Source organism: Cavia porcellus, unplaced genomic scaffold (assembly GCF_034190915.1).
Source record: "Cavia porcellus strain 051 isolate PalLab524CR breed Dunkin Hartley unplaced genomic scaffold, mCavPor4.1 scaffold_28, whole genome shotgun sequence".
Classification (NCBI taxonomy): Eukaryota; Metazoa; Chordata; class Mammalia; order Rodentia; family Caviidae; genus Cavia; species Cavia porcellus.
In genome coordinates, this window is record NW_026947511.1 from 22,741,437 (window position 1) to 22,768,943 (window position 27,507).

The 27,507-nt window shown below is 35.3% G+C and overlaps 1 protein-coding gene across 3 annotated transcripts in view; it reads right to left on the minus strand.

Annotated features, from left to right (window-relative positions):
* The window catches only part of Jmjd1c (jumonji domain containing 1C), a 184,899-nt gene extending 159,511 nt beyond the window's left edge, over window positions 1-25,388 (minus strand). For all 3 annotated transcript variants that reach the window (XM_063239541.1, XM_013156723.2, XM_063239540.1), the window contains exon 1: window positions 24,978-25,388. In XM_063239541.1, the coding sequence (XP_063095611.1) occupies window positions 24,978-25,151 (174 nt within the window). In that variant the 5' untranslated portion in view covers window positions 25,152-25,388. The remainder of the gene's footprint in view (window positions 1-24,977) is intronic.
* Window positions 25,389-27,507: the final 2,119 nt, after the last annotated feature.

Here is a 27,507-nt window from a genome sequence, read left to right on the forward strand (position 1 = left end):
CAGGGTATGAGCTATTGATGCAGATATCATATTTTAAAGGACATATATTAAAAATAGGAGACATAAACAACATTTACAAATTAATATAAATCTTCTAAGAATACTGTCACAATAAACTAAACTTTATACATAATACAAAAGAAAACCAAGTAAGTCCACTGACTGAATCAATGTAAGAGGATGAATAAGAAGAAACAAGAATACTACATGGGAAAGATGATGTACTGTTAACAGATGCAGAGAGAATAAAGAACTACTCGCACTTCCAGTTCTGCATCCATCTTCTCCACCAAGGAGAATTGAGTAGAAAACTGGAAAAGGTAGAAGAGATATAGTTAAAAAGTAAATGAATTTGAAATGAGAAAAGATGACAGTAAGAGAATACCTAGCTACTTTTTAAGTTATTTTTTGTCTACACCGCTTGGATAATCACAAACCTGAATTAAAAATCCACTTCTAATATGCTTAAAACAAACATAGGAAATGAAAACTTATAAAATAAACTGTTTTGGGGAAAGAAACAATATAGTCTAAAAATGTAACATCAAAAGAACACAGAAACTTCAAATATTAAATGCAATGAACAATCTATTAATATTGGCCCATTTCAAATGTTCAAAACTATTATTTGCAAGATGGCATAAAAGCATTAGAAGTGAAAAAGGCAATAAATAATCAAGTTAATTTTATCTCATAAATCAGATGCACAAGTGTAAATATATTGTTTCTCATGTGTAAGAAATCTGTAAGCAGCAAAATGGAAGCTAGGCATTGGGAAGTTTGAAGAGCATATCCAAATGGGAACACTGAGTGGGGGGGAAAAAAGGCAAAAGAGATTTTTAAAAATGAAAGAAAAAAATGAAAACAAAGCTTCTGTAAATGTACAGAGGGAAATAAGGGATAAAGGGAGGGAAGGAGAATGAAAAAAAGAATTGATATATTTTGAACAAATACAAATTCCTTACAAAGACTGTACAGCAAATATGTACTAACAGAACAATTAAGAAGTTAATTCAGAAAACCATCTTTTAAAGTCAATTTTGTTTCACTATAATTAATGCTAAATTTTCATGATTAATAATTTTTTGTGTAGGCAGAAAAGTATATCTAATACACTAGAGTTTTAAAAACAAAATTGTAGGCAAGTAAGTCTAAAAATACTTTTAGGAGTTGAATGATAAAATGTAAGTCATCAATAGTATACCACTACTAGGTACTTTATAGCTAGATAAGCAGATATAATATTAACCCAAAACTAAAATAAAATAAGAAGTCTTTACATACATTCCACAAGGTTCTATCCTTACCATTTAGTCAAGATGCTCAGATGGTAAAAAGTCAGATTACTAAATAAATGTAGGGCTCGCTGATTAAAAATAACATCTGACATGAAAGAAGGACTCCAAGCTTCAGGAAACTGGAAAAATGGGCTGGATCAAATAATATTAAAATAAGAACAATAGCAGTGGTAGCTGACAGCAAAATAAAGGAAACAATCTAAAGCCAGTTTTTAAAAGCTGGTAAATACTCAAATTTACACCGAAAAACTCCAATGGTTCAAAAATTAGTAGTGGGTAAAGTAGGGTCAATAGGAAAACTGACTGTAGTCTACTAAAGCAGCTAGACTCATTAATGTTTTCTTAACTAGTCTAGTGAACACCTACTTTCTAATTTTATTAAAGTTTATTCTCTAAAGAAAAGACTGTTGGCAGATCTCCGGATTTTAAAGCATATTAAATCACATAAAGGGTGAAGACTACTACTAAAACAGTAGGAGAAACTGAAAGTTTATATACTGAAATTTCTAGAGTAGCTCCTCCCTTCACATCTTCTGTCAATGGGGTCGTAATTTGAAAAGCCAAACAAAAAAATCTGGTAATTTCTTTAGGAAACCAGGTTAAGATAAAAGACCTACATATGCAGACATTAAGTATTCTCTCAGAAAATGGACTGATCTCCAAACAGGTTCAGATATATATTATAGCCTGCAAACCCCACTCACATGCTCAGAGTTCTCAATATGCTATTTTAGTGTCAATTGTATTTAAATGAGTAGTCAGAATGATGAGATATTTTATGAGAAGTAATCATCAATGAGAGGAGGGTCAGCACTGGAGATTAAACCAGGAACTTCATGATGATCTACATCTCTACCCTTTTTGCTTGGGACAGCATTTTGCTAAGACATTAAATTGCCCAAGTTGAATCTCAACTTATTCTTTTGTTTCAGCCTCTCAGAGTGCTAGAATTAGAGTTATCCACCAAGATACTTGGCTAAAACAAACAATTTAAACATCCTCAGTCATGCCGAAAAAAAAAAAAAAAGGAAAACGTCCGTCACATCAAAACCTGACCATTTGCTTGTGCACAGCACGTCTTTAATCCCAGCCACACGGGTTTTGCAAAATTAAACTAATAGAACCAACGATAAATACAAAACAAGTGTTTGAAAATGCAATCAAACATTTCTCCTAATTTCTAGAACAAAAATATAGAAAAAAAGAATCTTACAAGGGAACTACTAAAGTTCATTATCCCAATCCAAAGTACGTGCACGTGTGCTCTACCCAGAAAAGAGAAATCTTTAAAAAGTCAAGAAACATTTCCAGAACTAAAACTCATCAAACTGGAAAATAACTCCCTACAGCTAAGCACAATGAATAAAAATCACTCTATGTCTAGAAATATCACTGTGAAATTTCTAACGACAAACACAAGAGAAGATCCCAAATCTTTCACATTTAAAAAAATTTTTAAAAGCAGAATGGCACTTAACTTATCTAGTCAAATCCGAGTCAAGCTTGAGGCTATAATAAAGATATTAGCAGATGAGCAAGCTATCAAAAACTGTCATCAAGAGCAGCTCATTCTTAAGAAACCATGAAGACATAACCAATTAATACGAGAGAATAGATCACATAGAATCCAGGAAAAAAATTCAACAAAATAGAAAAGCAAGGAAATCACCAAAATGATAACAGAAGAAGATTACTAGCTTCAGTTGTTTATTCTCAGTGAGGATGCAATAGCTCTGTATTATCTCAAACAATGTACAAAAAATTTTACCTTTCCTTCATGTGTTCTCTTTTCTACATTCCACTAATTATTTTAAAGAATATTTTCAGTAATCCTGGTGCAATCTTTGGGAATTATCTTCTGCTAATCATATCCCATTCCCTTGTAATTCAGTTCACATTTAAGCCATGTCACTCATTTTTCCATATTGTTCCAGCCTATCATCACCTCTGATACCCTAGTTTAAAATATGATTACCTTACAACATCCCTAAAACAACACTCTTACATCCAAATGCTGCTCCATCATGTGTGATCTCCCACAAATTATCTAACTTCTCTGTGCTTTATTTTCCTCTTCAGCAAAACATAACAGCACTCCCCCTATAGGGCATTCATGAAAGTTTCAGGGCAATGCTTCACAAATACTACTCTACCTATGCTAAATTTTTTATAACTATTTTCTCTACCTTCACCTTACCAAATTAATTTTCCCTAGAGTAACTCCTCCCCTCACCTCACACATTAATGTAAAGCACATTCCAACAACCTGTTAGATCAAGGGCAAATTCCCAATATTAACACATAACTCTTCATTGCAAAACCCAGTGGCCAGCAAATGATGACTCATCAGCCAACCTCCAACCTTTGTACACAAGTATTACTGAAATATAACAGTAAGTCATCATTATCCATAAATACTTTTTCACTTCAACATAAAAACTAATAAAATAAGGAATAAAACATTTACCATTTATTCCTATACAGAAAATGTGTGCTCTTCCTGACCTAAACTAATTTTCTTTTTTTGGTATGTGTACAATTTTTTAGAATGGATTTTCCTGAGCAAAAAGAGATGCATTACACCGCATGAAAGAAAAGTTTGTGCTTCACAAGAGAACTACTGAGAAGGAAAAACTTTAATTTTAGTAGAACAGTTCACAAACATCCTTTGTGGTAAGGAAAAAAGCCCTTATTTTGCTGAATAAAAAACTTTACTTCTGTATCTGGCATCTGTTTTGCAAGATGGACCACTTTCCCACACACAACTTTTTATTTCCAAAAAAGCTATCATATAAACAAAGATAAAGGCTAAAGGCAGAAGTTATTTTTGAAGAGGGGATAAGAAACACTAACACATCTAAATAAAATAATTCCTTTAATATTAAGAAACTTTCTCTATGAATTTTTCTCAATTTAAATTTCAAACTGAAGATGTAAATACCTGTGGTGAAAATTATAGGATTTCCAAGTTATTAATACTGTCAAATCCTAGATGAACCAAGAAAAATAACTGATTCTATCAAAACATGAAAAGAGAATCAGAAGTAAAGTGATTCATAAATATCCACTTTTATATTTTATATCTAACAAAATCTTAGGTGACTTTTTAAAGAAAGTACTAATTGTGAGCATTACAATTCATGTCCAGATATAAAGTTCTGTGGCACAGTGCCTCCTGGCAAGTGGGAAGTCCTGAGTTCACTTCCCAGGACTAAATTTTATTTATAAGTTTATACATATAATTAATATATTATGACTAGCAAAACAATGATCAATTTCATTTTCTTAAAAGGTTTTATATATAAACATGAAACTTAGTATGTATGAACAACAGTTTGATTCTTGTAGATGTAACAACTATCATAGGTGTATGATTTTTTAAATTTTAGTCTGGCATATTCTTCAAACTTGTGTTACTGTATATAACATTTTAAAAATATTTTTACATTTACAAATACGGTGATATGTACACCAACATCTTACAAATCAGTCTTTTAGAAGAACCAGTTCTACATAAAACCTGAGAAACGCAGAATGATTACAAAAGTATAAGACAAAATTACATAAAATTGTATCCCTTAAACTTTTCTTAAAATACAATCTTTCCATATCTAACACAATGAAAAGAAATGGCAATACTAGCACCTGCAGGAAAGGATCTAGTGATCCAGTCTGGCAAATGCTAGCACTGTCAATTCATTTAATTCTCAGACACTTAAGGCACTCTTTACTTCCCCATCCTGTACATTCAATCAATGAAGAAAACAAAGCTTACAGTGTTCTTCTGGAACTCCCACAACCACACAGCTGAATCTATTACATCGTCTAAAAAATATCATCCTTCAAAGAAACTTTAACGCAGATTCAAATTCCAGAAAAGGTAATGGTCCTGTGATACATAAAGCCTATATTTTTAGAAAAATAAAATTAGATAAATACTTAGTACTAAACAAGAAGGCAAAGAGAAATTTGAAATAACATTAAATTGTACAAGATAAAATGACCAAGGGGAAAGACACATTCACCAAGCCGTAAATTACAATTAATTTCACAGACAAAATATTTTACATCTCAAAATAAAATATTATTCACTCAATAATAAAGATTTTCTGGGATTTTTATGGTGAACATTTAATAATTAACTGAATTTAATCCATGGTTTGGGAAACAGAAATCATGTATCACTTTATTAGTATTTGCCAACATGTTCTTAATATTTTATAAAGCCTTTGCTATGAAAAAAATTTAAACGTTTCTTTGGCATGTTACTAAACCATGAAAAGCTTGTCAAATAACAAGGGGGAAACTGTCTAGTTGGCTGATCATGCTGTGCTGGCAATTACTCAAAACATCTGCTAAAGGTCAGATTTCCATTGCATGGAACCAATCAATGGAACTACACAATTCTCCTAAGCACTATAAGAAGCTAAACAAAGAACACTATTTTACATAAGTATTGAAACATAACTTAGCTTTGTAATAAATTATGGCAAAATCTACTACCTTTCTTATCATAGAGTTCACAGTTTTAAAGAATTCTTATAAAAGTCAATTTACATTTTAACCTAAAATTGTTTACTATGTTCACCAACTATGCATATAAAATCCCACCTTCTATCTGGTAACTGATTTTTAAATATCACCCTGCAAAAGTGTTGTATGTCCAAATGAAATTTAAGTATTGTTTATAGGTATAACTTTTCTTACAAGTCTGAAAATGTGTTAAAAATAGATTACTTCATTTAATAAGATTAATTTTGCATGTAATTCACAATCACACTGAGTTTACAAGAAGCTGCACTGTCAAAAGTAAACCTGTCATAAAAAACATTTCAGTTTTTCTGTGAACTTCATGGACTTTGGAGTGGGACCAATAGCAGAATCCTTTGGTTTTTCTGTAATCCAAATAACTGATGTCACCTGTATTTCAAAACCCTTTAACCCAAATCATGTTGAAAACATTCCATCCTCTACAATTCAGAAAACTTGAATGATTATTTAAACAAGTAACTGTGCAACTAGCAAAGAGCTAAAAAATTATTTTAAGAAGCAGCTCAATGAAAATTGAGTCTTTTTGAAAAAAAAATTTAATGCTAAATTTAAAAGTTTAAGTATTTTTCCCTTCAAAATATCACACTGTAATGATTAAATACTCAAACTTTGCCAAAGTTTTGATAAACATAGTCACAAAATAGTGATAAAGATTTAAAATATGCTTTTCTTTTAAATATAAGACTGCTCAATCTGAAATGGACAAAATTTGCCAGAGTGAAGTATAGAGTTCAGTGGTAAAATAGATGCTTATCTTGCAAGGACCCTGGATCAGTCCTGGGATGGAGGAAGGGGAGAGGAAGAGAAGCAAGAAGAGAGGGAGGACTTGTCAAATGCCTATCAGGAAATCACTAAGCTAAATGCCAAATATGAATGATCAAGTGACTCTTTGAAGCTTTTTTGTTGTTGTTATTTAATGTTAACATTTTTATGTTACACAGGAATCTTCTACTTCATTTAAAATGTTAAAAAGAAAGCAGATGAACAATAAAACTGTTTCTCGGATTCTAATATTATAGGACTTCTTTAGATTGTATGTATGAATAAACTATCTCCTTCCAAACAATGAAAAAAAAAAAAGAATTTAGTTTTAAAAAGATTTATACCAGGAAATTTTTGGCCCTAACCAATCTACTCTCTTTCAGCAATTCTATAAAACAAACGGAACAGGCCAGTAATAACTGAAATAAACCAGAATAAACCAATAAGTTGCATCATTTTTCTTATTTCTCAATGAGACACAAAGGATATAATTTTTCTCTAATAAGCTTAACTGCTTTCTGAGGCTTCTAATTCAATTCTAAAGAAAAGATAAGATGGGGACTATATTAAATACTTACCAAAAATGTTATTAGAGAAAAATTAGCTTTAAGATCTGTATCAAAATCATCCTCTTCTACCATAGTAGTTCGAAAATTTAGACATACATCAAAATCCCATTTAGAGTTTTAAAACACACATTAGTAGGCCACATAAATAGTTTATGATTCAAAAGATCTAAGGCAAGACTAGAGAATATGGATTTCTTTCTTTTTTTTTTTTTTTTGAGAATATGGATTTCTAACAATTTCTCAGGTAGCTGAGGACCACACTGAAAATTGCAATATATTGGACACCTGTGTCTTGTATTTTGACAAAATAGCTAAGGTATTCTTCATACAGTTTTCAAATTAATCTCCCGCTAGTAGCATTAAAGAAACATTAAGTAGTTCAGAAATTACTCATGATTTTCCACAGCCAATAGCATAGCATTCAAGTTCATTATGTCTACTACTGAAAGTATTACATGAATTGAAACTTCCATTTTCATTTTACCTTGTCAGTGCAAAAATAAATGAATGAGTGAAAGGACTGTCTATCTTTATGATACAGGAGGCAAATTTAGTTTTTTAAAGACATGCCCAACCCATCAGTATTTTCTCTATACATATTACACACCTGACACTATCATGAGCTGAATTACAAACAATAAAAGACCACTAAATATAAACAAATGACTGCAACACCATGTAAGTTTTCATTTTTGTGTATATTTCAGATCACTACTACACCCTGACAATATATTTTTAAGTTTGAGGGTATTTTTTTTTAAAGTCAAACAGTAACAAGACATGCAGCAGTCATTGAGCAAATAATTTGAAATGGTAACAAGCTGAGAGATAAATAAACAAAGTATCAGTTATTCTTGCCCCAAGATTTGTAAAAGACAAGCAATTCACTTAGTCATTAGCCCAGATCACAAATTTCAAACCAAGAGTCCGCAAAAGAAAGACAATGATAAATTCCCTAATTGACTTAGAATTTTAAATGACTATATCCCAGGAGCAACAATTATCCAGAATTAAAACAGTCTGAGTATGGTCTGCAGTTTGGTTCTGAATAATAAATGTGAGTTAGAAAAATTTCAAATTACACTAAGAATTGGATAATCAGAGGTAAGCAAACTATTCTGGTCATCAAGTACTTGAATGAAGCAAATATAAGTCTTTACAAAAGATAAGATGACCACACTGTTCCTACAACTATGTTTTCAAATAAAAGGCCCAGAAAAAGTCATAAATAATCAGTCACGTAAGATGGTAACATTAAAATATCCAGCAGCATCAATAAGCAATAAAATTTACAGATATCCCTGTAAAACCAAAAGTCAACAGAAGTATTACATACTAAAATTTTGCAGAAGACAGCTAAAGAATAAAGAGAGAAATTTAAAGACTTACATGCACACGGAAAATAATAAGCTAAGAACAGACATCAAAGAATTAGAACTGAAAAACAGACCAATGGTGAAGGGTGAATAATGATCAGAGCAGAAAAATAAAAGTACAAATCAAACATCTCATAAGGAAGACTGACAAAATGAGCAATGAAAACATTAGTGAAACTAGCAAACCTTTACTGAGACCAAAAACACCCACAAACGAACCAAAAAAAAGCAAGAAATAAAACAAATCAGGAGGACATAAGCGATCAATAATGAGAAATGTTGAAGTAGACAACAGACATTGTTTACAAACTTAGATCAAGCTGAGGCAAAACTATACATACAACAAAGCAAGAAAATTATTGCCATAACAAGTCAGCAATTATCTTCAGCTTTAGAAGAAAAAAGTTGTTATGATTAGGAAACAGAACACATAGTTTTTCCAGGTTGCTGGCAATGTTCTATTCTTTGGTCTGAGGACAGGTATAAAAGTGTTTACTTAATCCTAAATGAGCTGTACACTTTAGTTAGTGTACTTTTCTGCTACTATTATTGACTATTGTACTCTCTTCAAATTCATAGCTATTCTACATTAGCTTCCTGTAGCTATGACAGGAAAGAAAGATTTTATCTTAGGAAAGAAAGATTTTTTCTGCCTTGCTATTCCAGTTGATGATCATACGGTCCTCTCTGCTTAAACACAAGGCAGAGCAGAGCAGCTGAAGGCTGGCAAACACAAAACAGAAGCAGCAGCCAGGGTCCCAACATTACCTTCAAGGACATGTCCTCAAGGACCTAATTTTCTTCCCTTAGGACATCTGTCCTAAAAGTGCCACCACTTCCCAACAGTTCTGCAGGAAGGAAAACAAGCCTTTATAACATGAACCTTTGTGGGACGTTTAAGATCCAAACTCAAACCATGCCCTAACTCCAATGTGACTGCATTTGAAGATAGAGCCCTTATAGAGAAAATTAAGGATAAAATGGTCAAATTTTTATATTCTTCTTCTTCTTCTTCTTTTTTTTTTTGTCTTTCGTTTTTATCGGTACCAGGGATCGAACTCACCACTGCGTGCTTGCAAAGCAGGCGCTTATGCCGCTGAGCTAAATCCCCAGCCCCTCATTATTCTTATTTGTAAGCATTATAGTTTTTATAATAAATATTCTATATTTATTTTATCTATTTTTACTATTTTTAAGTTAACCCTGTCTATAATATTTTGTTACGGCAATCCTAGCAGATTAATAGTTATGTTTAAAATTTTAAAATCTTAAAAAGACAGGAGGTGGTATTTATACTTAATTTAAATTTTAAAAACAGTATTGAGACCAGACATGATAAAAGGCATTTATTATAAAAATTTTAATAGCAATAAAGAAGTATTAAAAAGAAAAACAAATGTTTGTTTTGTTGTTTACCCAAGTCAACATACCAATTGGGGGATCTATTTCACTCTTTAACATTTCACTTCCATTCCCTTTACTTAGAATACTTCCATTTTCCATTCAACCTAAGAATCATGATAATTCCAGATTTAGCAACTACTTTCTGTACCTTTTTATGTATCCAGGAGTAACAAAGAAAGTTTCAATTTCTTCATGTATTTGCCATACCTGCTATTTTTCTGGGGTCTCATTTCTTAGTTGTTTTTCTTTTTAATTATAGCCATCCAAGTAAATGGTAGCTTATGCTAGTTTTCTTAGATATCCTCATACTAACTAAAGATACTGAGGGGGTTTTCTCATGGGTTTTATTGGCCTGTTTTTATTATTTTGTTTTGGAGACATCTATATTCATGTCCTAGGTCCATTTTAAAACTGAATTGTTCTTTATGTATTTGGGCATTATACTAGTATCAGGTGTATGATCCATGTGGTAAAACGATAAAAACATTTCTTCATATAAAACAGTTGTTTAAAACAAAAAGATCAGTGCCATTTTAACCACTTAACAGTTTACCCTAGATGTCACTCAGGCAGCAGCTTAGTTTATAGACAGACTATTATCAGCATTTCTTACGCAGGTATCATTTCAACCAGTCAATTCTTGTATGGAATAAATTTGATAAAATTGTCATTTTTATATTTCCTTTTCTACCATTTTATAAAAATTAACAAAAAACATGCAATTTTCAGTCATCCTATATTTAAATAATCAGTCTGGTAAGTGGTTAGGTATCAGCTTTAATGTTATATCTAAATAATGCAAAAACTATTACTTGAAATAACTCAGATCACTTCCAACCTGCAAACTATGATAACAGATACACCCAGATTTCTTAACAAAAATGTATGAAGTGCTCAACTCCCAAAAGAAAACCTTGTGATTTTTTTTGCTAAGAGAAATAAAAATGATAGATTTTTGGAGTCAATATAAAGCCAAATTTAAATGTATAATGGAACATCAAGAAACATTTTTCTGAACTGAATGCAGTCAATAAATGAGTTACAAATTCTCAGGTCACTATTCCCCTTGCTGAAACATTCAACCTCTCAGCTTTTGGCTGTGGTAGCTTAGGGGCTGTCCTAGAGAGTTTTCTGTTCCTATAACAAAATACCAGACCAGAAATTTACAAAGAATATTACTTTATTTGGTTCATGCTTCTGGAGAATGAAGTCCAAGACCACAGTGACAGCATCTTCTCAGGGCCTTCTTGATGCTTCATAGTATAGTAAACGGTATTACATGGCAAGACAGACAATACTGGCTCAGTTTCTCCTCTTAAAAAGCCAATGCCATCATGAAGGTGCCATCCTAATGACCTTAGCTAATCTTCATTACTTGTCCAAAGTCCCACATCTCCAAATACCATGGTTTTGTACACACAGATACAAAAAACATAAAAATCAACCTGCAGGTGTGAGAGAAAGCCCTAAAAGTACAGTTGTGTCCAGGCCATGAACTTCAGGTAGTAAATACAAGATCCATCTACTGCTGCTTTCTTAACAAAAGAATAACAATTTCACTTGGGTCAATAGTGCCCTATCTCAAGTTTCCCAGTTGGTGGCAGACAGATATGGCAATGTCACATGACTCTCCAAAGAAAATCTCTTTAAGATAACATGAACATTTTTGTCCTTCTCCCTTCTGCTTCCCTACAGGAGCTAAACTAAACAAAGCAGAATATCATCTACTATAACTGACAATAAAAAAGACCAAGAGAATTGTCTTAACCTCAACAAAAGGATTCTTAAGTGACTATTAATCAACTCTTAGATGTCTACTTTTGGACTTATTTATGACAAGACGAACTTTATTTTAACAATGGTTACCTGGAATTTCGTTGAAATGCAGCCAAACTCAATGTCTAGCTGAAATAACTCTTAAATCTTTCAAGAAAAAGAAACATCAATATAACTCCAACATCTTGCATAACGATCAATGTGAAAATACGTAAGATACAAAAATTTAAGATCACATGCAAGTTTTAGTAACACAATTGGACATGCCATGTTTAAATTAGCTGTCAGAAGTATAAAACTTCGGGGCTGGGGATTTAGCTCAGCGGCATAAGTACCTGCCTTGCAAGCGGTCATGAGTTTGATCCCCGGTACTGATAAAAATGAAAAAGAAGTATAAAACTTCACTGGCGCTTATTGTATAGTTTTAAATAAACAGAAATAAACATCAACTAATAAAATAGCTCAGAAATCCCATGAACATTCATTCATTATGCAACTTTAACAACAATCATAAATTATGACAAAGATGGTGGATAGGTAAGTAGCAGCATAGAGGCTCCCTGAGACAATTCAGATGCTGGAATAAAACATCTTGAAGAGGTCTGGATAGAGAGAGATACATCCTCTCGACCCAAGAAGAAACTAAAAGGAAAAGAGCTGGTCAAACACACAGTCTGGAGGCTACCATTAGAGCAGCTAAGACTAGCGGCAACGGCCCTCTTGCTGGAGCTGTCTGAACTTGCACCACTGTGAGCCACCAAATGCTGTGGCCCACCGAATCCACAGTCACACTGAAATCGCAGGTCAGCGAGCCCAAAGGAGAACAGAGCCAGTGAGGAGAAATGATATTCAGATGTATGAGGCACACAGAACTCCAGCCACCTACAACCAAAACAGACCCAGACATATAATAATCAAGATCCCAGAAATTCAATATAAGAACAGAATACTAAAAGCCATCAGAGAAAAGAAACAGATCACCTATAAAGGAAAACTCATCAAAATCACAACAGACTTCCCGACAGGCCATCAAATCAAGAAGAGCTTGGAGCAAAGTACTCCAAGCCCGGAAAGAAGATAACCTGTAGTCCAGAATGATGTACCCTGAAAAACTGTCTCTAGAAACTAATGGAGAAACAAGATGCTTCCATGACAAAGAGGAACTGGTGAAATTCTCAATCACCAATCCAACCCTACAGAGAATACTGAAGAACATTCTAGAGAGAAAAGAAAAAAATACTAGAATATCAGGAACAGTGGCAGAGAGGCCTCAATGAATGGAGCAGATAGTGCAATGAAGAAGAAAAGTAGACAATCAATGGCATAGCAGACAAAAGTAGACAATCAACAGCATAGCAGAAATGAGGCAGAGAAGGTTGGCTGTAATCTCTAACATAGATGGCCTTCATATCCTTAAAAACAGAAGAGAAACACAGGCAGAGGAGATCAGGAGGTAGGGTCCACCAAGATGTTCTGTATAGGAAATATAATTAACCTGAAAAAGGGTTTATGGACTGAAAATCAAATATGAGAAAAACAATGCATTATGTGACAGGGAACCAGAGAGAAATAGGGGCAACTCGACCAGCACCTGCAGATAGGCTGGAAAGACAGGATACTTATGTGCAATAGAGAACTACTTAGCTGTAACGAAGGAAAACTTTGAGGCTCTTGTAGGTAAAGGAATACAACTTGAGATCAAGTCCAGGAGTGAGAAGGTTCGGAACCACTTAGGTAAATAGCAGGTTGCCCCCACCCAATCTAAAAACTGAGGGAGTTGGTGGGACCCAAACTGTACAGTGCATCCTGTGGGAGTGAAAAGGGAGGAGCAGTCTAAAAAAAGAAGGCAGAGGATATTGTTAATAGTGTACCAGGACTTAAAACCCACATTACTCACACTGCTCTGTTTAGATGGATTATATACTGCCCCAGTTTGTCTACTTGTACTACATTTGAGGGCACAGACAGCTATCCCAAAAATAGCAGGATATAGTACGGTAATCATCCTTAATTTCCTATTAACTTAATCTGAAGCTCTGTATAACTTACACTGTTTTATCATGATTGATCTTAGTTGCATCTGGTTTGTTGAATTGCTGTTTTGTATTAACAGATTTTATTCAAATCTGTTGATTGATAGTATCAAGTCTGAGAGTATAGGCAACTACACTGAAGATGACAAGATTTACTAGGATACCCCCTCTGGTTTGATTATTTCCGGCTTTTGAAGTTTTACACTGTCTACAATATTTTGTTTTTATTAATATTGTTATGTACTGCTATATTCAATTATACTATGCCTGATGATATAGACAATTCTATTGAAGATAACAAGAGACAATACAGTAACCATCATAGATTACCTTGTACTGTGGTTTTATATGACTTCATTTCATGTGTTTATAGGAATTTGTTTTCATTTGTCTTGCTTTGTTTTGTTTTTTTCCCCAATAAGAAAGGATAGAAATACATGTAGAGACTAACGCATGCGTAGAACCTATAAACAATTTATGAGAATTGATCACATAACGCATGATGAAATGAGCAAATACTTTAAAGAGACTACAGTACACAGTGCTGACTCCATAGCATCATGATGTGAAATCCAGCAATACTATTATTCTTTGTTCAGGATTATTTTAGCCCATTTGGTTTTATTTAATTTCAATATACATGAAGATACCGACAGCTATTTTGAAGAGAATGAGAGACACAGCCATTGTTGACTTCTCTATTGTCTGATCTTGAAGACCTAAAATGCCTTCCTCATCTTGTTCAGATCAGTTCTACACTATGATGTTTACTGTGAATTCTTTGTGTGTGAAGATATGGATAACTACTTGGAAGAAAACAAGAGTCAATGTGATAATGAAGATCTCTGATTGTCTTGCTTTGAAATTTATGTCTCTTAACATTGCTTTCTTTTGTTCTGTTTTGTTGTGTTTAATTTTACCCTCTTTAAAAAAGTCACAAATTATATAATCATGTAACTGAAAACTTTTTGCACTTAGAAATTTCACTTTTTAAAAAGGTGATGTGATTTTATTAACTGACCTGAGCTCATTACACTATTAATCATTATCAATCTCCCAAAGGTTACACAAATAATAAATTTCCTTTTCTACATACATGAATCTCAACCAAGGCTCATTTGCTTGTTTGCTTGGGGTTTTTTTTTTTTCCTTCTTTCCATCTATCCATCCCCTCTCCCCCTTTCTTTCTAACTTGTTTTGGTTTTTTGTTTTTTTTTTTAAAACACAGAGTCTTATTATATACCCCAGGCTGGGCTTGAACCCATGGTGATCCTCCTGCCTCAACCTCCCAAGTGCTGGGATCACAGGCATGTGCCACCACATCCAGCTCTCAATTTCGTGACACAGAATTTGAAAACCAATAGTGATGGTTTCACTGAAACACAAAGTATAACTAATAATTCAATTATATTATTCATAACGAACTGTGAGCTTAAATAAACTTTTCTTCCTTTAGCTTGTGGGCAATTAGGTATCTTTTCTCAGCAAGAGGAAAAGCAAAAAGAGTTGCAGACAAGAAGGCAAAGTGTAGAAAGTACCATGTGCTGAAGAAATAAAAACTCACTCAATATCCATAGACTCAAGATGACTCCGACTTCCTTGTCTCCAAAGCCCTAACTAGTTTGTGTACACGGTTTAGTCCAGTACTGGTGAGCCCTTCAAGTTTTCAATGTTAACAGTCACCTGCAGCATGTATGCCATGGGCTCACCACCATTGGTTTACACTAAACCCTAAATTTTGACAGTAACCTCAACATGTAACTCTTAGAAGTTTTCTTGGACTGTATTACTGTACTGTGAGGCAGTATAACGCAAAACAAAGTGGACTCTGGAAGGCTGGCACAGTGGCACACAGCTGTAGTTCCAATTACTCAAGAGGCTGTGGCAGAATGATTGCTAGAACCCAAGAGTTAAAGAGCTGCCTGGTAATATACCAAGATTTCATATCAAAATAAGGTAATAAGAAAGAAAAATGAAGAGAGGAGAGGAGAGGAGAGGGGAAAAGAGGAGAGAGGAGAAAAGGATGAAAATTAAGTCAAAAAGATCTGTACTTTTAAATAAAGAAATTTGTGTTACAACTTTACTGAATATGAGTTGTTACACAACCTCTGTAAAATAAATTTTCTACTTCTACTGGATAGGATTTAAAATTGAAAGACATTTAAAAAAGGAAATGAAATCTTCAACAATCTCTTGAAAATGCAGTCAAATGAGTAAAACTTTAGAACTAGTTATTTGTTTTCTTTACACATTTCAAACATACTTCCTCTACTGAAACTTCATCACCCCTATTAAGAAAAAGAATTACTAAGCTATTACTTGAGTTAGAAATACAGGTAGTAGAAAAAAATATGTTATTATTTAAACCCAAAAACTGGGTTTAAAGAAACAAATGAGAGAAATGTATTACTAATTCACAGTATGTATCCGATACACTCAAACTCAAAACATATATAGTGTCTAAAAATAAACCTACCAAATACACAAGATCTTAAAGAAAAAACTTCAGAAGTCAAAGGAATATTTCATGTTATTTGACAGGTTCAACAGTAGAAAGATGTTCCCAAATGAGTCTGTAAAATTATATACAGTTCCACGCCAGGGATTTAGCTCGGTGGCACAAGCACCTACCTGGCAAGAGTGAGGTTTTGAGTTCAATCCCTGGTACCAAAAGAGAATTATATACACATTTCCAAACAAACTTACAACAGATTTGTGGGAAAGAAACGATGGAAGAAGTTACAAAATAATTTTTGCTAAATACAATTAAATATTAAGTACTACAATCAAATGAGAATTATTACTATAATGTAAGGACGGTTCAATATACAAAAAAAAAAAAAACAGAAAAGGAAAAAAATGATCCTCTCAGTTGATGCAGAAAAAGCATCTAACACAATTCAACACCCATTTATGACCAAACACTAAACAAATCAGAAACAGAAGAAAGGCACAACAAATACGAGGCCATGTATGAAAATCCTACAGCTAACATCATACTCAATGATAAAACACTAAAAGCTTCCCTCTTTAAGTAACAGCAACCCAGAGATGCTTCTTTTGCCACTTCGATTCCACACAGCACTACAAAGTCTTAGTTTTCAAGTTAAACAAGAAAGCAAGACACTCAAATTGTAAAAGTACAATTATTTCTACTCATGGATGACATGATTTTCTATGTACAAATTCCTAAAAATGTCCCATACTGTTGGAGACCACTACAAAGCAGTTCTGAGCAGGATTTAAAATTAACTAATTGGCTTTCTGTTTATCTGTGAGTCTGTCCTAGGCCTCAGCCCCTTGCCTGGCGACAGGAGCTGATTCATAGTAAGTGAACCTCTATGAATCACTTGTCCTGGCTGAGGCCTGTGAAGCCAGCTATCTCAAAAGGCAAGACAAGGCCACAGCTGCGGACACTTGGCTCAAACATCAATTAACTAGATAAGACTGCAGCTGTAGGAATTTCTCCTACAGTCTCACTCCTACCATGTCATCATGAAGATAAGATGGTTCTCCTAAATTGACTTGATTTATTATTGGGAGACATCCTTGAAGTGACTTGCAAGGTCCTGCTCATTGCCTGCACTTTCCTCAGCTTTTCTGCTCTTTGTTTTGGACCTAATAAAAATGGGCAGTCCAGAGAAGTCTTTGTCTTAGCCCTCAAGAGTCTCAAACTCAACTGAAGGGTTTTGACTGTCCTGGAGCCCTAAAATCATACCACTTGTCTCATTTTATTTAAGCCTTTGCTGTACACCTGTTTGGGAGATTGGGGATATAGGTCAGGACCTGTAGCATATACATAAACAGTTACAACCAATAAACTCCGCAAAACTGTAGGTCACAAAAATCAGTTTCTATAAACAGTAAGCAACAACAAAAATTCAGAGAGTTATTCCATTTGCAACAACATTGAAAAGAACAAAATACTAATAAACCCAAGAGACAAAAGACTTCTGAAAGTAAATAGGATACGAATAAATGGAAAGACATCTGTGTCACAGATTAGAAAACAATTTTTAAATTGGCACTGAAGAAATAGTAGTCTAAAACAGTATTTGGCATATAGGTTTCTTAAATCACTTTCTTCCACCCAAACTTAAGAGGAGAGGTTTATTCTGGCTCACATTTTCATCCACAGTCAATGGCTCCCAGGCAAGACAGCATGGCAGAGGGGCACAGTGGAATAAAGCTGCTCATGGCATCACGGATGCAAAGCAAGCAGAGTCAAGGAAGAAGTTGGGATGGGAGAAACATCCTTCCAGTTTATGCATCACTATCTGTCTCTTTTGATTATGCCCTATCTCCCTAACATAATGGTTAGCTATAAAGACTCCATAATCTGACCACCTTTCAAAGTCCTCATCTTTGAGCATTGAGGCTATCTGCTCAAATTTAAAATAAAAATCCGTTAATACTTATATTATTTGTTGAATATAATATTGATACAACCTTATGAGATAGTCAATGCAAATACTTATTCTAAATTTAATCATTACTGTTTTGTTTGTTTGGGAGTTTGAAACAAGGTCTCATTATGTAGTTTAGGATGGCCTTGAACTCACTATGTAGCCCAGGCAAGCCTCAAACTCAAGGAGATCCTCCTACCTCACACGCCCAAGTATGGGGATTATAAGCATGCACCATCACTCTGGATTTTAGTGTGTGTGTGTGTGTGTGTGTGTGTGTGTGTGTGTATCTTAACCGTCAGCTCTGTCAGATATTTATTCTCCCAATATGACTGTAATTTATTTTCTTTAACCATTTTATCAATTTCTACTTTATGTGTCTTAGACCATGCCACAGATACTTATAAAATTAAAGCTAATGTAGCTTTCTAGTGAGTAAATTTTTTTATTATTAAAAAGGTTCTCTATACTAAACAATGCTTCTTGCCTTAACCAGGTATCAACAAAGCAATAAGAAGTATAATTTGTTAGTATTTGCAGGGAAATTCTTAGGTTCGATTAAGGATCGAATTCATGACCTCAGGCTTGCCAGACAGGTGTTGATGCTGCTCAGCTAACTCCCTAGCCCTTTCCCATCTTCAGATTGCCACCTTTTAAGTGTTTGTGATGTACATGTATTTGTTATAAAAAGCAAGTAGATGAGTTTTGTGGGTTCCTTCCTCCAACTTTTAATTATCTGATAAAATCATTGAATCAATTCAGATTTAATTTCATTACTGTTTGAATTTAAATTATGCTGTAGCACTAACATATTACTTTCTGTTCTCCCATCTTTTCTATATTTGCTTCCCTTTTATTGCTTTTTACATTTTAATCACGCCAATTTATAAAATTACACAATTTTTCTATTTTAATGGTAGAGATTTTGAAAGTTAAAGCAACAGAAATACTTTAGGAAGCAGAGAAACGCTTTAAAATAAAGTCTATGATACTTCATCAGTGTGACATTTGAAAGATTCTTGCCTTAGTAGAAATTATGGTGGTGGTCTAAGGTGGAAAAAGCCAAAACAGGAACACCTACCACTTTCTGCTTCTTCCTCAGCCTTAATCACAACTCCCCTTCCTGTTTGCGCACAGAAAACTCCAATCAGCTCCTGTCACGTCATCAATGCCCACCCTAAGCACCACTCCGGTCAAAGGTTATATGTATATCCCATGCCCCACGTTCTGGCCAGAGAAAGCCAGGCTGCTCTCTGTGTCCTTGGAATAAAGACTATTGTTACTTTATATTCTCTCTTTCATCGCGCCGAAAACTCTTTCAACATTAAAGATGAAATACAACACAGGCCAAATAATTTTATGGTACTGGGAAGTTTATCAACTTAATTGTTTCACAAATACTTTATCTAGTGCTTTACTGTCTCAATTTAAAAATTCCATCTATGGAAATCTAGAGAGGAAATAAATCCTAAACCCAATATATGCAAAGTAAATGACAATGCATAACTGTATATGCATAGTAACATACCACATCCTTCTTTGATATTCTTCTGGGCTTATACAAGAGGTTTGCAAGTTCAACTCCAGCCTGGGTGAGATCCTCTCTCAGAATACATTAAACAGGAGAGTTACTAAAACTACAACTCAGTGCAAATGCCCTAAATTCAAACCCCAGTAAACCCACACCCACCACACAAAAAGAAAAAAATAGGTCAAGTTATGCTTAGAAATGAAACGTCACTGGGCTGCTATGGTTATCTGCATTTCAGAATTGCAGGTCAAGTAGACCTACAATTATTTATCTGTGACACACAGTATAAAAGCTCACTCATGACATCTAATCTAAAAATGCCATCATCTTTAGTTAATTTGCAAAATAGTAAAGATTACTGTTTCCCAAAATTTCTACTTACCTATGAAGAAATTATGACAATTTCTCATTTTCCTATGCCTGTTTATAGGATCAACAATAACAATTTCAGGAGGACAAAACAGTTTATGTACTCAATTTAGAAGTAAAAGTTCTACCAACCAGCTAAACCAATTTTCACTATACTTATCAGTCGTACTGATCAATAAAGTAAAAATCTTTCATTTAAAAATTAAATGTTTCAATACAAAAAGAGAATGATACAAATGGGGCTAGGGATTTAGCTCAGCGGCATAAGCGCCTGCTTGCAAGTGTGTGGTTGTGAGTTTGATCCCTGGTACCGATAAAAAAGAAAAAGACCAAAAAAGAGAGAGAGAGAGAGAGAGAGAGAGAGAGAGAGAGAGAGAGAGAGAGAGAGAATGATACAAATGTTATACTGACCTGATGAACTATCTAATACACAAGAAAAGCCAAAATTTATAGAATTAGAAACAGCAAGACTGCTGGGCATAGTGGCTCATGCCTGTAATCCCAGCACTCTGGAGGTTGAGGGTGAGGCAAGAGGATTGTTTCGAGTTCAAGACCAGCCTGAACTGCATAAAGGGCCTGTTTCAAAAAGACAACAACAACAACAAAAAAAAAAAACAGCAGGACTAAAAAGAATGGGAAAAACAGGATTTCTAGTCAGAAACCATTGAATTTTCAATATTAATATTTTACATTTAAAATTCAAAAATCTTTTAAAGTTACTTTTATCTGTAGCTATGCAGTTCAGAAAAGTTTTGTTTTTCTAGGTTTTTGTACTGGGAATTAAACTTACGAACTTGCACTTGCCAGGCAGGAGCTGTGCCACTGAGCTATATTCCTATAGTCCCAGAAAAGTTTAAATTCTACATTCCCAGGTTAGTGGCTCCTCTTCAACCTACTAACAGAAAATTCCCAAAATACAAGCGAATTTATGTTTGGTGTTCAAAACACAGCAATGATTTTTTTTTGTTACTTCTTTTGTGTTCAAAAAAACCATAATTTACTAAATACTCTGTAGAGAGCCAGCTTAAAAATGGATGCAACCACATTATCAAAGAATAACAGATGGATAGATGAATGTACAGGTAGATAAATTAATAAGTAAATACATGTAAGGGACTGCTATCAGAATATGAAAATGAATCGAGACTAAATCAAATTTGAATAATACCTTTATATGAATTATCTTTCTATAATACTATCAATCTTCTAGGAAAGTTCCTCAAAAAATAGGGCAAGAGCTGGGGATTTAGCTCAGTGGCACCAGCACCTGTCTGGCAAACCCAAGGTCATGAGTTCAATCCCTGGTTGCACCAAAAAGGGGGGGAGGGGGGGGGGCGCGGGAGGGGCAAGAGTAAAGTTCAATAAAGTATGCCAAAATAGTAACTTTTCTAAACAACAGAAATTTAAACAGCATACAGAATGCTCCTGATGTATACCATTATCTGTTTCAACTTCAAAACTTTATATTCCTGCATAAAAAAACGTTAAGATTACTTGTTGGTTGATAAAGTTCTAATATATACAACACAGAAGCTTATCAAGCCATTTTTCAAAAATATCACCATCAAAAATAAGTGAAATTGCCCAATCTACTAAAAATCTTACCAAGTAAACCCATTACTTGAGATTAGTGATATCATAAAATTCCTGAAGTAGAAAATTTAATCTTAATTTATTTGTATCAAACTATTTAAGTTCAAATTAGAAGGAAATACTGTAGTGATAATAAACAGTATTGGGGAAAATCTAAATATGTTCATATGGCACAAGAGTATGTTTAGTACTCTTATGTGATAAGAACAATGCTATGCCATGGATATTCACACCTTCATCCACAGAAACTATGAATGTTATATTATCCGTAAATGGTAAGATTATCCTGAATTATCAAAGTGTACCCAATTAATCTCAAGGGCACGTAAAAGTAAAAAGGGAAACTGAAGGAAACCAAAAAATGACTAGGGCATACTATCAGAGAGAAAACCTGGTTGGCTTTTAAGACAGAAGAAGGGGCCATGAGCCAAGAAATGTGGGTACCTTCTAAAAGCCAGAAAAGAAAAAGAAATCAATTTTCCCCAGACCCACATCTTCACTTTACTCTAGTGAGCCCTTTGTCAGAATTGTGATCTATAGAACTGTAAAAATAATACATGTGTGTAGTTCAAACTATCAATAAAGTTATGTTAAAGCAGGGATAGAAAATCAATACACACAGTAATTTCTCATATGATCAAATAGAAGAGTAACTGATTGTAAGATACCCTAAACCACTTTCCAATTTTGACAATTACCCTCTCAAATCACATATGTACCACTTAAGTAATTACAAATGTTTAACATATTTAACAGTTTTTAATGACATATATTTATAACCTTTAAAACATAAAAAGTCTACTTAACATTTTTCATATAATTAATCAAGCACTTTAAAACTCACTACGCAGTAACAAGTATAAAAGGGAGTATAAACAAAGGGAGTATAAACAAGTATAAACTGTTCCAAATCTCATTTACTTAAGAAATAAGAAAGTTAGGGCCGGGGATTTAGTTCAGTGGTGTAAGTGCCTGCCTGGCAAAGGCAAGGTCCTGGGTTAGACCCCTCGTACAAAAAAGAACATGTATCTTTGTATATCTACGTACAGATATAGATAGATATGTATTTGGAAATTTACATAAAATTATACGTTACAGAATAAGCTGAAATGACACTACAGTTAACAATCATTTCTCGAAGACTGTTGAAGACTGTTGAGGGGAAAATTATCAAAGGTTCATTTCATGAGGCCAAGGATATAACTCATCAGTACAAGCACCTGTTTTGGCAAGCACAAGATCCTCAGTTCGATTCCCAGCACACACACAAAAAAGTTTTCATATCATGGTTCACTGTACTTTTTTATTCTTTTTAGGCAAAATTTACATATATTGAAATGCAGAGATATTACATGTATAATTCAATGAGTTTTGACAAATATATATGCATACTTGTATAACTAATAATCTGAACACAAAACAATCACCTCACATAACTTTCCTATGCTTTCTAGTCAAGCTCCACCATTCGTAGACAATTTATTTTTAAAATACTCAACTTAATATCTTAGTATTTACAAAAACAATGTATCATTTATGATCTGAGGATGATGGTATGCATCTATGATCCCAGCGACTCCTAAGTCTCAGGCAGGATTTCAACTTTGCATCCATCTTGGGCAATTTAAAGAACTCTTGTCTCAAATATTTTTTAATGGATAGAGTTACAGCTCAGTATTAAAGCTCTTACTAGCATTCGTCAGCTCCTGAGGGTGAGGGGGTTGGATATAAACACCTTTAAATCGTTTAAATTTCCAAATAACTCTCTAATATTTAAGTTTTATAAGTTAACTTGAAACTATCAATTTTCACGTACCTTCTGAAACACAACACTGTAAAAAACAAAACATCACTCCATATTTGTCTTGACATAATTTTAAAATGCTATATCCTATTATCCAACTAGCTTCCAGATAAAAGCTAGAAGAATTTTCATATCAGACTGGAAAGAGAAAAGGATTCACTTCATGCACTTTTTAAAAAAAAGTACTTATGAGGTGCCACAATTTTTACAATCATTAAGATAAATGTTTTTAAAGATTCTTTTTCTCTTTTTAAATAATAATCGCACAAAATCTTCAAAAGCATCTCTGTCCTTATTCCTATTAGAAATACCCAACAACAAAACAAACATTCTGCAGTATCTACTCCAGGTTAACACACGCCACATGAAACCATATCATTGACTACAGTGCTAGAAATAGTTCATACAAATACACTCAGAAAGTCCAACAAAAATATTGAAACAGGCTAATCACGTATATGGATATTGCATTGAATTTGGAATTGGAAGCCTGCATACACACAATACGAGGATAAAAACTCAAATTTGAGATTTTCAGTGGAAAAGGCACTAGGGAGTAAATTTCACGGATTATGTATTCATAATACAGCCTTGGAAAGCCTAGTCACTACACAATATCCATTCTACCTCTTACCTTCAAACTGTCCCCTAATGAGAATAAGCCTGAATACAAAAGACCACATTCTACTTCAAAATATGTGTACGTAAATCTACACTACTGGAAAAAAATATGACAGTACTATAATAGGGGGAGGTAATTTAAGGTTTTACCTGACATTTAACATTTTAATTGACAACATTTCTTGCTTTCAAGTAATACTAAAAATGCAGGGCCATCTTGACCCTATTACATGATCGGTTTCTAACAAGGTACAAAAGAAGGAAAAATAGTAATTTCCACTACCCTCACATCATTCATTTTCATCATTTCCAGTTAGTAAGCCAAGCATCCAAAAACAGACTGAATTAGGGCACCACCGCCACTGCAGGATTTGCCTCAGAAAGACACGAATCCCGGCCGGGACTGACAGAAAATCCAGGTAGCGAGCCGTACTTCGCCGTTCTAAGTTTTGCACCGCTAGCCCCGGCCCTATAAAGACTTTACATGCAGACAGACCGGTCACTGAAGCAGGCCACCTCCCTCCAAGCGGGCCCGCCCCACCTGCCCGCGCTCAGGAGGCGCCGGCGCCGGCTCCCGGCTCCCGGCTCCCGGCTCCCTTCAGCTGACGTCTCCCACTCCACGACGACCCCTCCAGGTCCAGACCGTGCCCGGTGGGGCGGGACGGGACGGGACGGGCCAGGCCGAGTTGGGCTGGCGGCTGTGGGCAACACCAGAGTCCTGCTCCACACGCCTCGCCAGGGAAGCCACCCGAGAGGAGAGGGTGACCGAGCTGGGGACTTGGGCAAAGTCACCAGCATGGGGAGAGGGGCGTGACCACCACAGAGTTTAAGGTGCAGAGGTGGCCCGCGAGGCGCAGCTGCTGGAGCCTGGGGCCGCTCCTTACCGCCAGGTCCGGATGGCGGCTGTCCCGGTGTGACACCGCTCGGATGACCCCCGCTCGCCAGGTCCGCCGGCAGCGTCCGCTCTCCCCGCGCTCTGGACGCGCCTCGTCGCCGTCGCCGACCGCCACACACAGGAATCGCTTCCCCACCAACTCCGGTCGAGTCCCCACCGCCATAGCAGAAGCTGCCACAGTAGCTGTCGCCTTCTCGGCTGAGTGACTGGCGGTACCCCGTCCTACCGGTCGCCCATGCTGAGGAAAGGGGACCCCGTGGCGGTGGCTGTCCCGCGAGCGCGCAGCAGCAGACTTGGGGGCGCACCGGACGCTCGGAGGACACAGCAACCTCAGTCTCTCGATCTCCCCAACACGCCCCTAGACTCCCAGAATCGCTGCCTGGGCTATAGCTTCACAAAACAACTGTCAGAAATTCCTATCCCACCGTCCAGAGGGCCCCAGGCAGCCCCAGCCGCAGCCGCCACAGTGCCGCGACCAGGACTACTCCGCCTCCCTCAGGGACAGCTGCGCGCGCCCGCGTCTCCTTCCGCGGCGGCGGGCGGTGAAGCAACACGAGGGTCGGCGGAACTACCGCAGACGGAAAGTAGTGCCCGGCGCTGCGAAGGCGCCCTCCCGCACCAGAGCGAGAAAACGCAGGTAAGGAAGAAGGGCTTTCTACCGCAGCACTAGGAATAGCATTTATAGATGTGGTCACTTGCGTGGAGGTGAGACTGAGGTGTGCTGTTTGCACCATGGATCACAAAATAAACTCCAGATTAGACAACTCATCTCTAGGGTTCTGTTTTTCCGGAACACATGGCGCCTGTCGGCTAGATTATCCTGAATTAACAGTCCTGCAGTCCCATCAGTAAAGCTCGGCAGTGCTTCCTACGTAAAACTAAGTCGACAGAACTCAGACACAGATAACAGTCTGCAACTTTAAAGGAAACCAAAGGAAAAAACTGTTACTCATTCTACCCAATTGCAGCGAGCTAGTATTATGTTTCAGCTATTCGAAGATTTACACCTCTCCTGCTGCTTTGTTGAAAGAAGGCTGCAGGCTTTTTATCAAAGTACCTAAATTTCACAAACTGTCTCTGCACCAATCCGCGTATTTTTAGTACTAGTACATAGTTTAAGCACACAGGTCAGATAATAAAAACAAGGAGTGTTCCAGATTCCAATATTTGAAAATATAGAAAGGAAAGGGCTTCAGTCAATCACAGTTTAAGAAAATAAATCATGTTTACTTCCGGTCCGATCATAAAAGGACTCTGCAATCATACAAATCTACAACTTGAACTTCTCAGATTAAAGTGCAGTACTTGATAACAAATTTCCCTTCTACAAAGTCCGCTGAACAGTTCCAATTTCAGGCATACTAGTTTATGAGTGTTTTATTTTAAGGTCTAGGTTTTTAAATCCCAGTTATGGTTTTCCAGTGACATTAGTTATTACATTCAAATTCAAAAATTCACCTCATCCAATAAAAACTTATCCTGAATTTTAGACTTTCTTAGAAATTTTTCTAAACCTCTACTCAAAAAATAAATTTAAAAAAATTACCTTAAGATGTTTATCTGCTTTCTCTAGTACACCCAAACTAGACTGTTTTGAAATGGAAAAACAGCCAGGCTAATAAGTTAAAAAAAAAAAAAAAATTACAGGGAAGCTGGATTTTAATCAGCGCAGTAGAATTTTGATAATCTAAGAAGCAGAACTGTAATACATACACAAAGAAAAACTGTATCCAAAAATACATATTGGCAAGTTTGGAGAAAATTTTCATTTTATTTGGGCAATTTTACTTCCAAGTTTACTATATTGTGAAATACTTAATAAGCAGACTAAGATTTCTAAAATCACAATTTAGATTAACAAGCCAGAAAAAAATATCCTAGCATATGGACAGCTTGATGAGCAAAGAGACCTACCTACATTCAGGTACTAAGCATCAAAAATTTGCTTTGTAACCTTGGGCATGGCACAATTATGATGATGGAAATTGCCTAGTTCTCAATAATATCTCAGAAGCAACTGGAAAAAATACAAAGTCATCTGAGGTAAGACATGCAAATTACATAAATCCCATTCACTAAATTATAGAGTATGGGTTGTTAAGAGTGATTTATATAAAACTGCCAGTATTTTCCATTTTATAGGCAAATGTCTCTAAATTGGACCCCTAATGAGTCCCCAGTATATCCTGAATTCCATCTCCGTTATGACTGGAGAAGCATGTAAACTCAACAAACCAAAATACTTCAAGTGCACAAAGATTTTTCAGAAAGCCATAAATCCCCACTCAAAAGTGTTACATTCTTGGACTCAGTTTATAACACATGGTGGAGTGTTTACATAACATTCTCAAGAGCCTGGATTCAAGTCTCAGCACTACAAAACAAAAAGTATTTGCTTAGAAATAAACTCCAAATTCTATATTATGAATCCCTTGTCTACTGGTAAAACCTCGAGTTTATAGTATTAATTCATGGATATTTTGCTCTTGGAGAAACTTCAGTGCATTTTTTGGGCTATA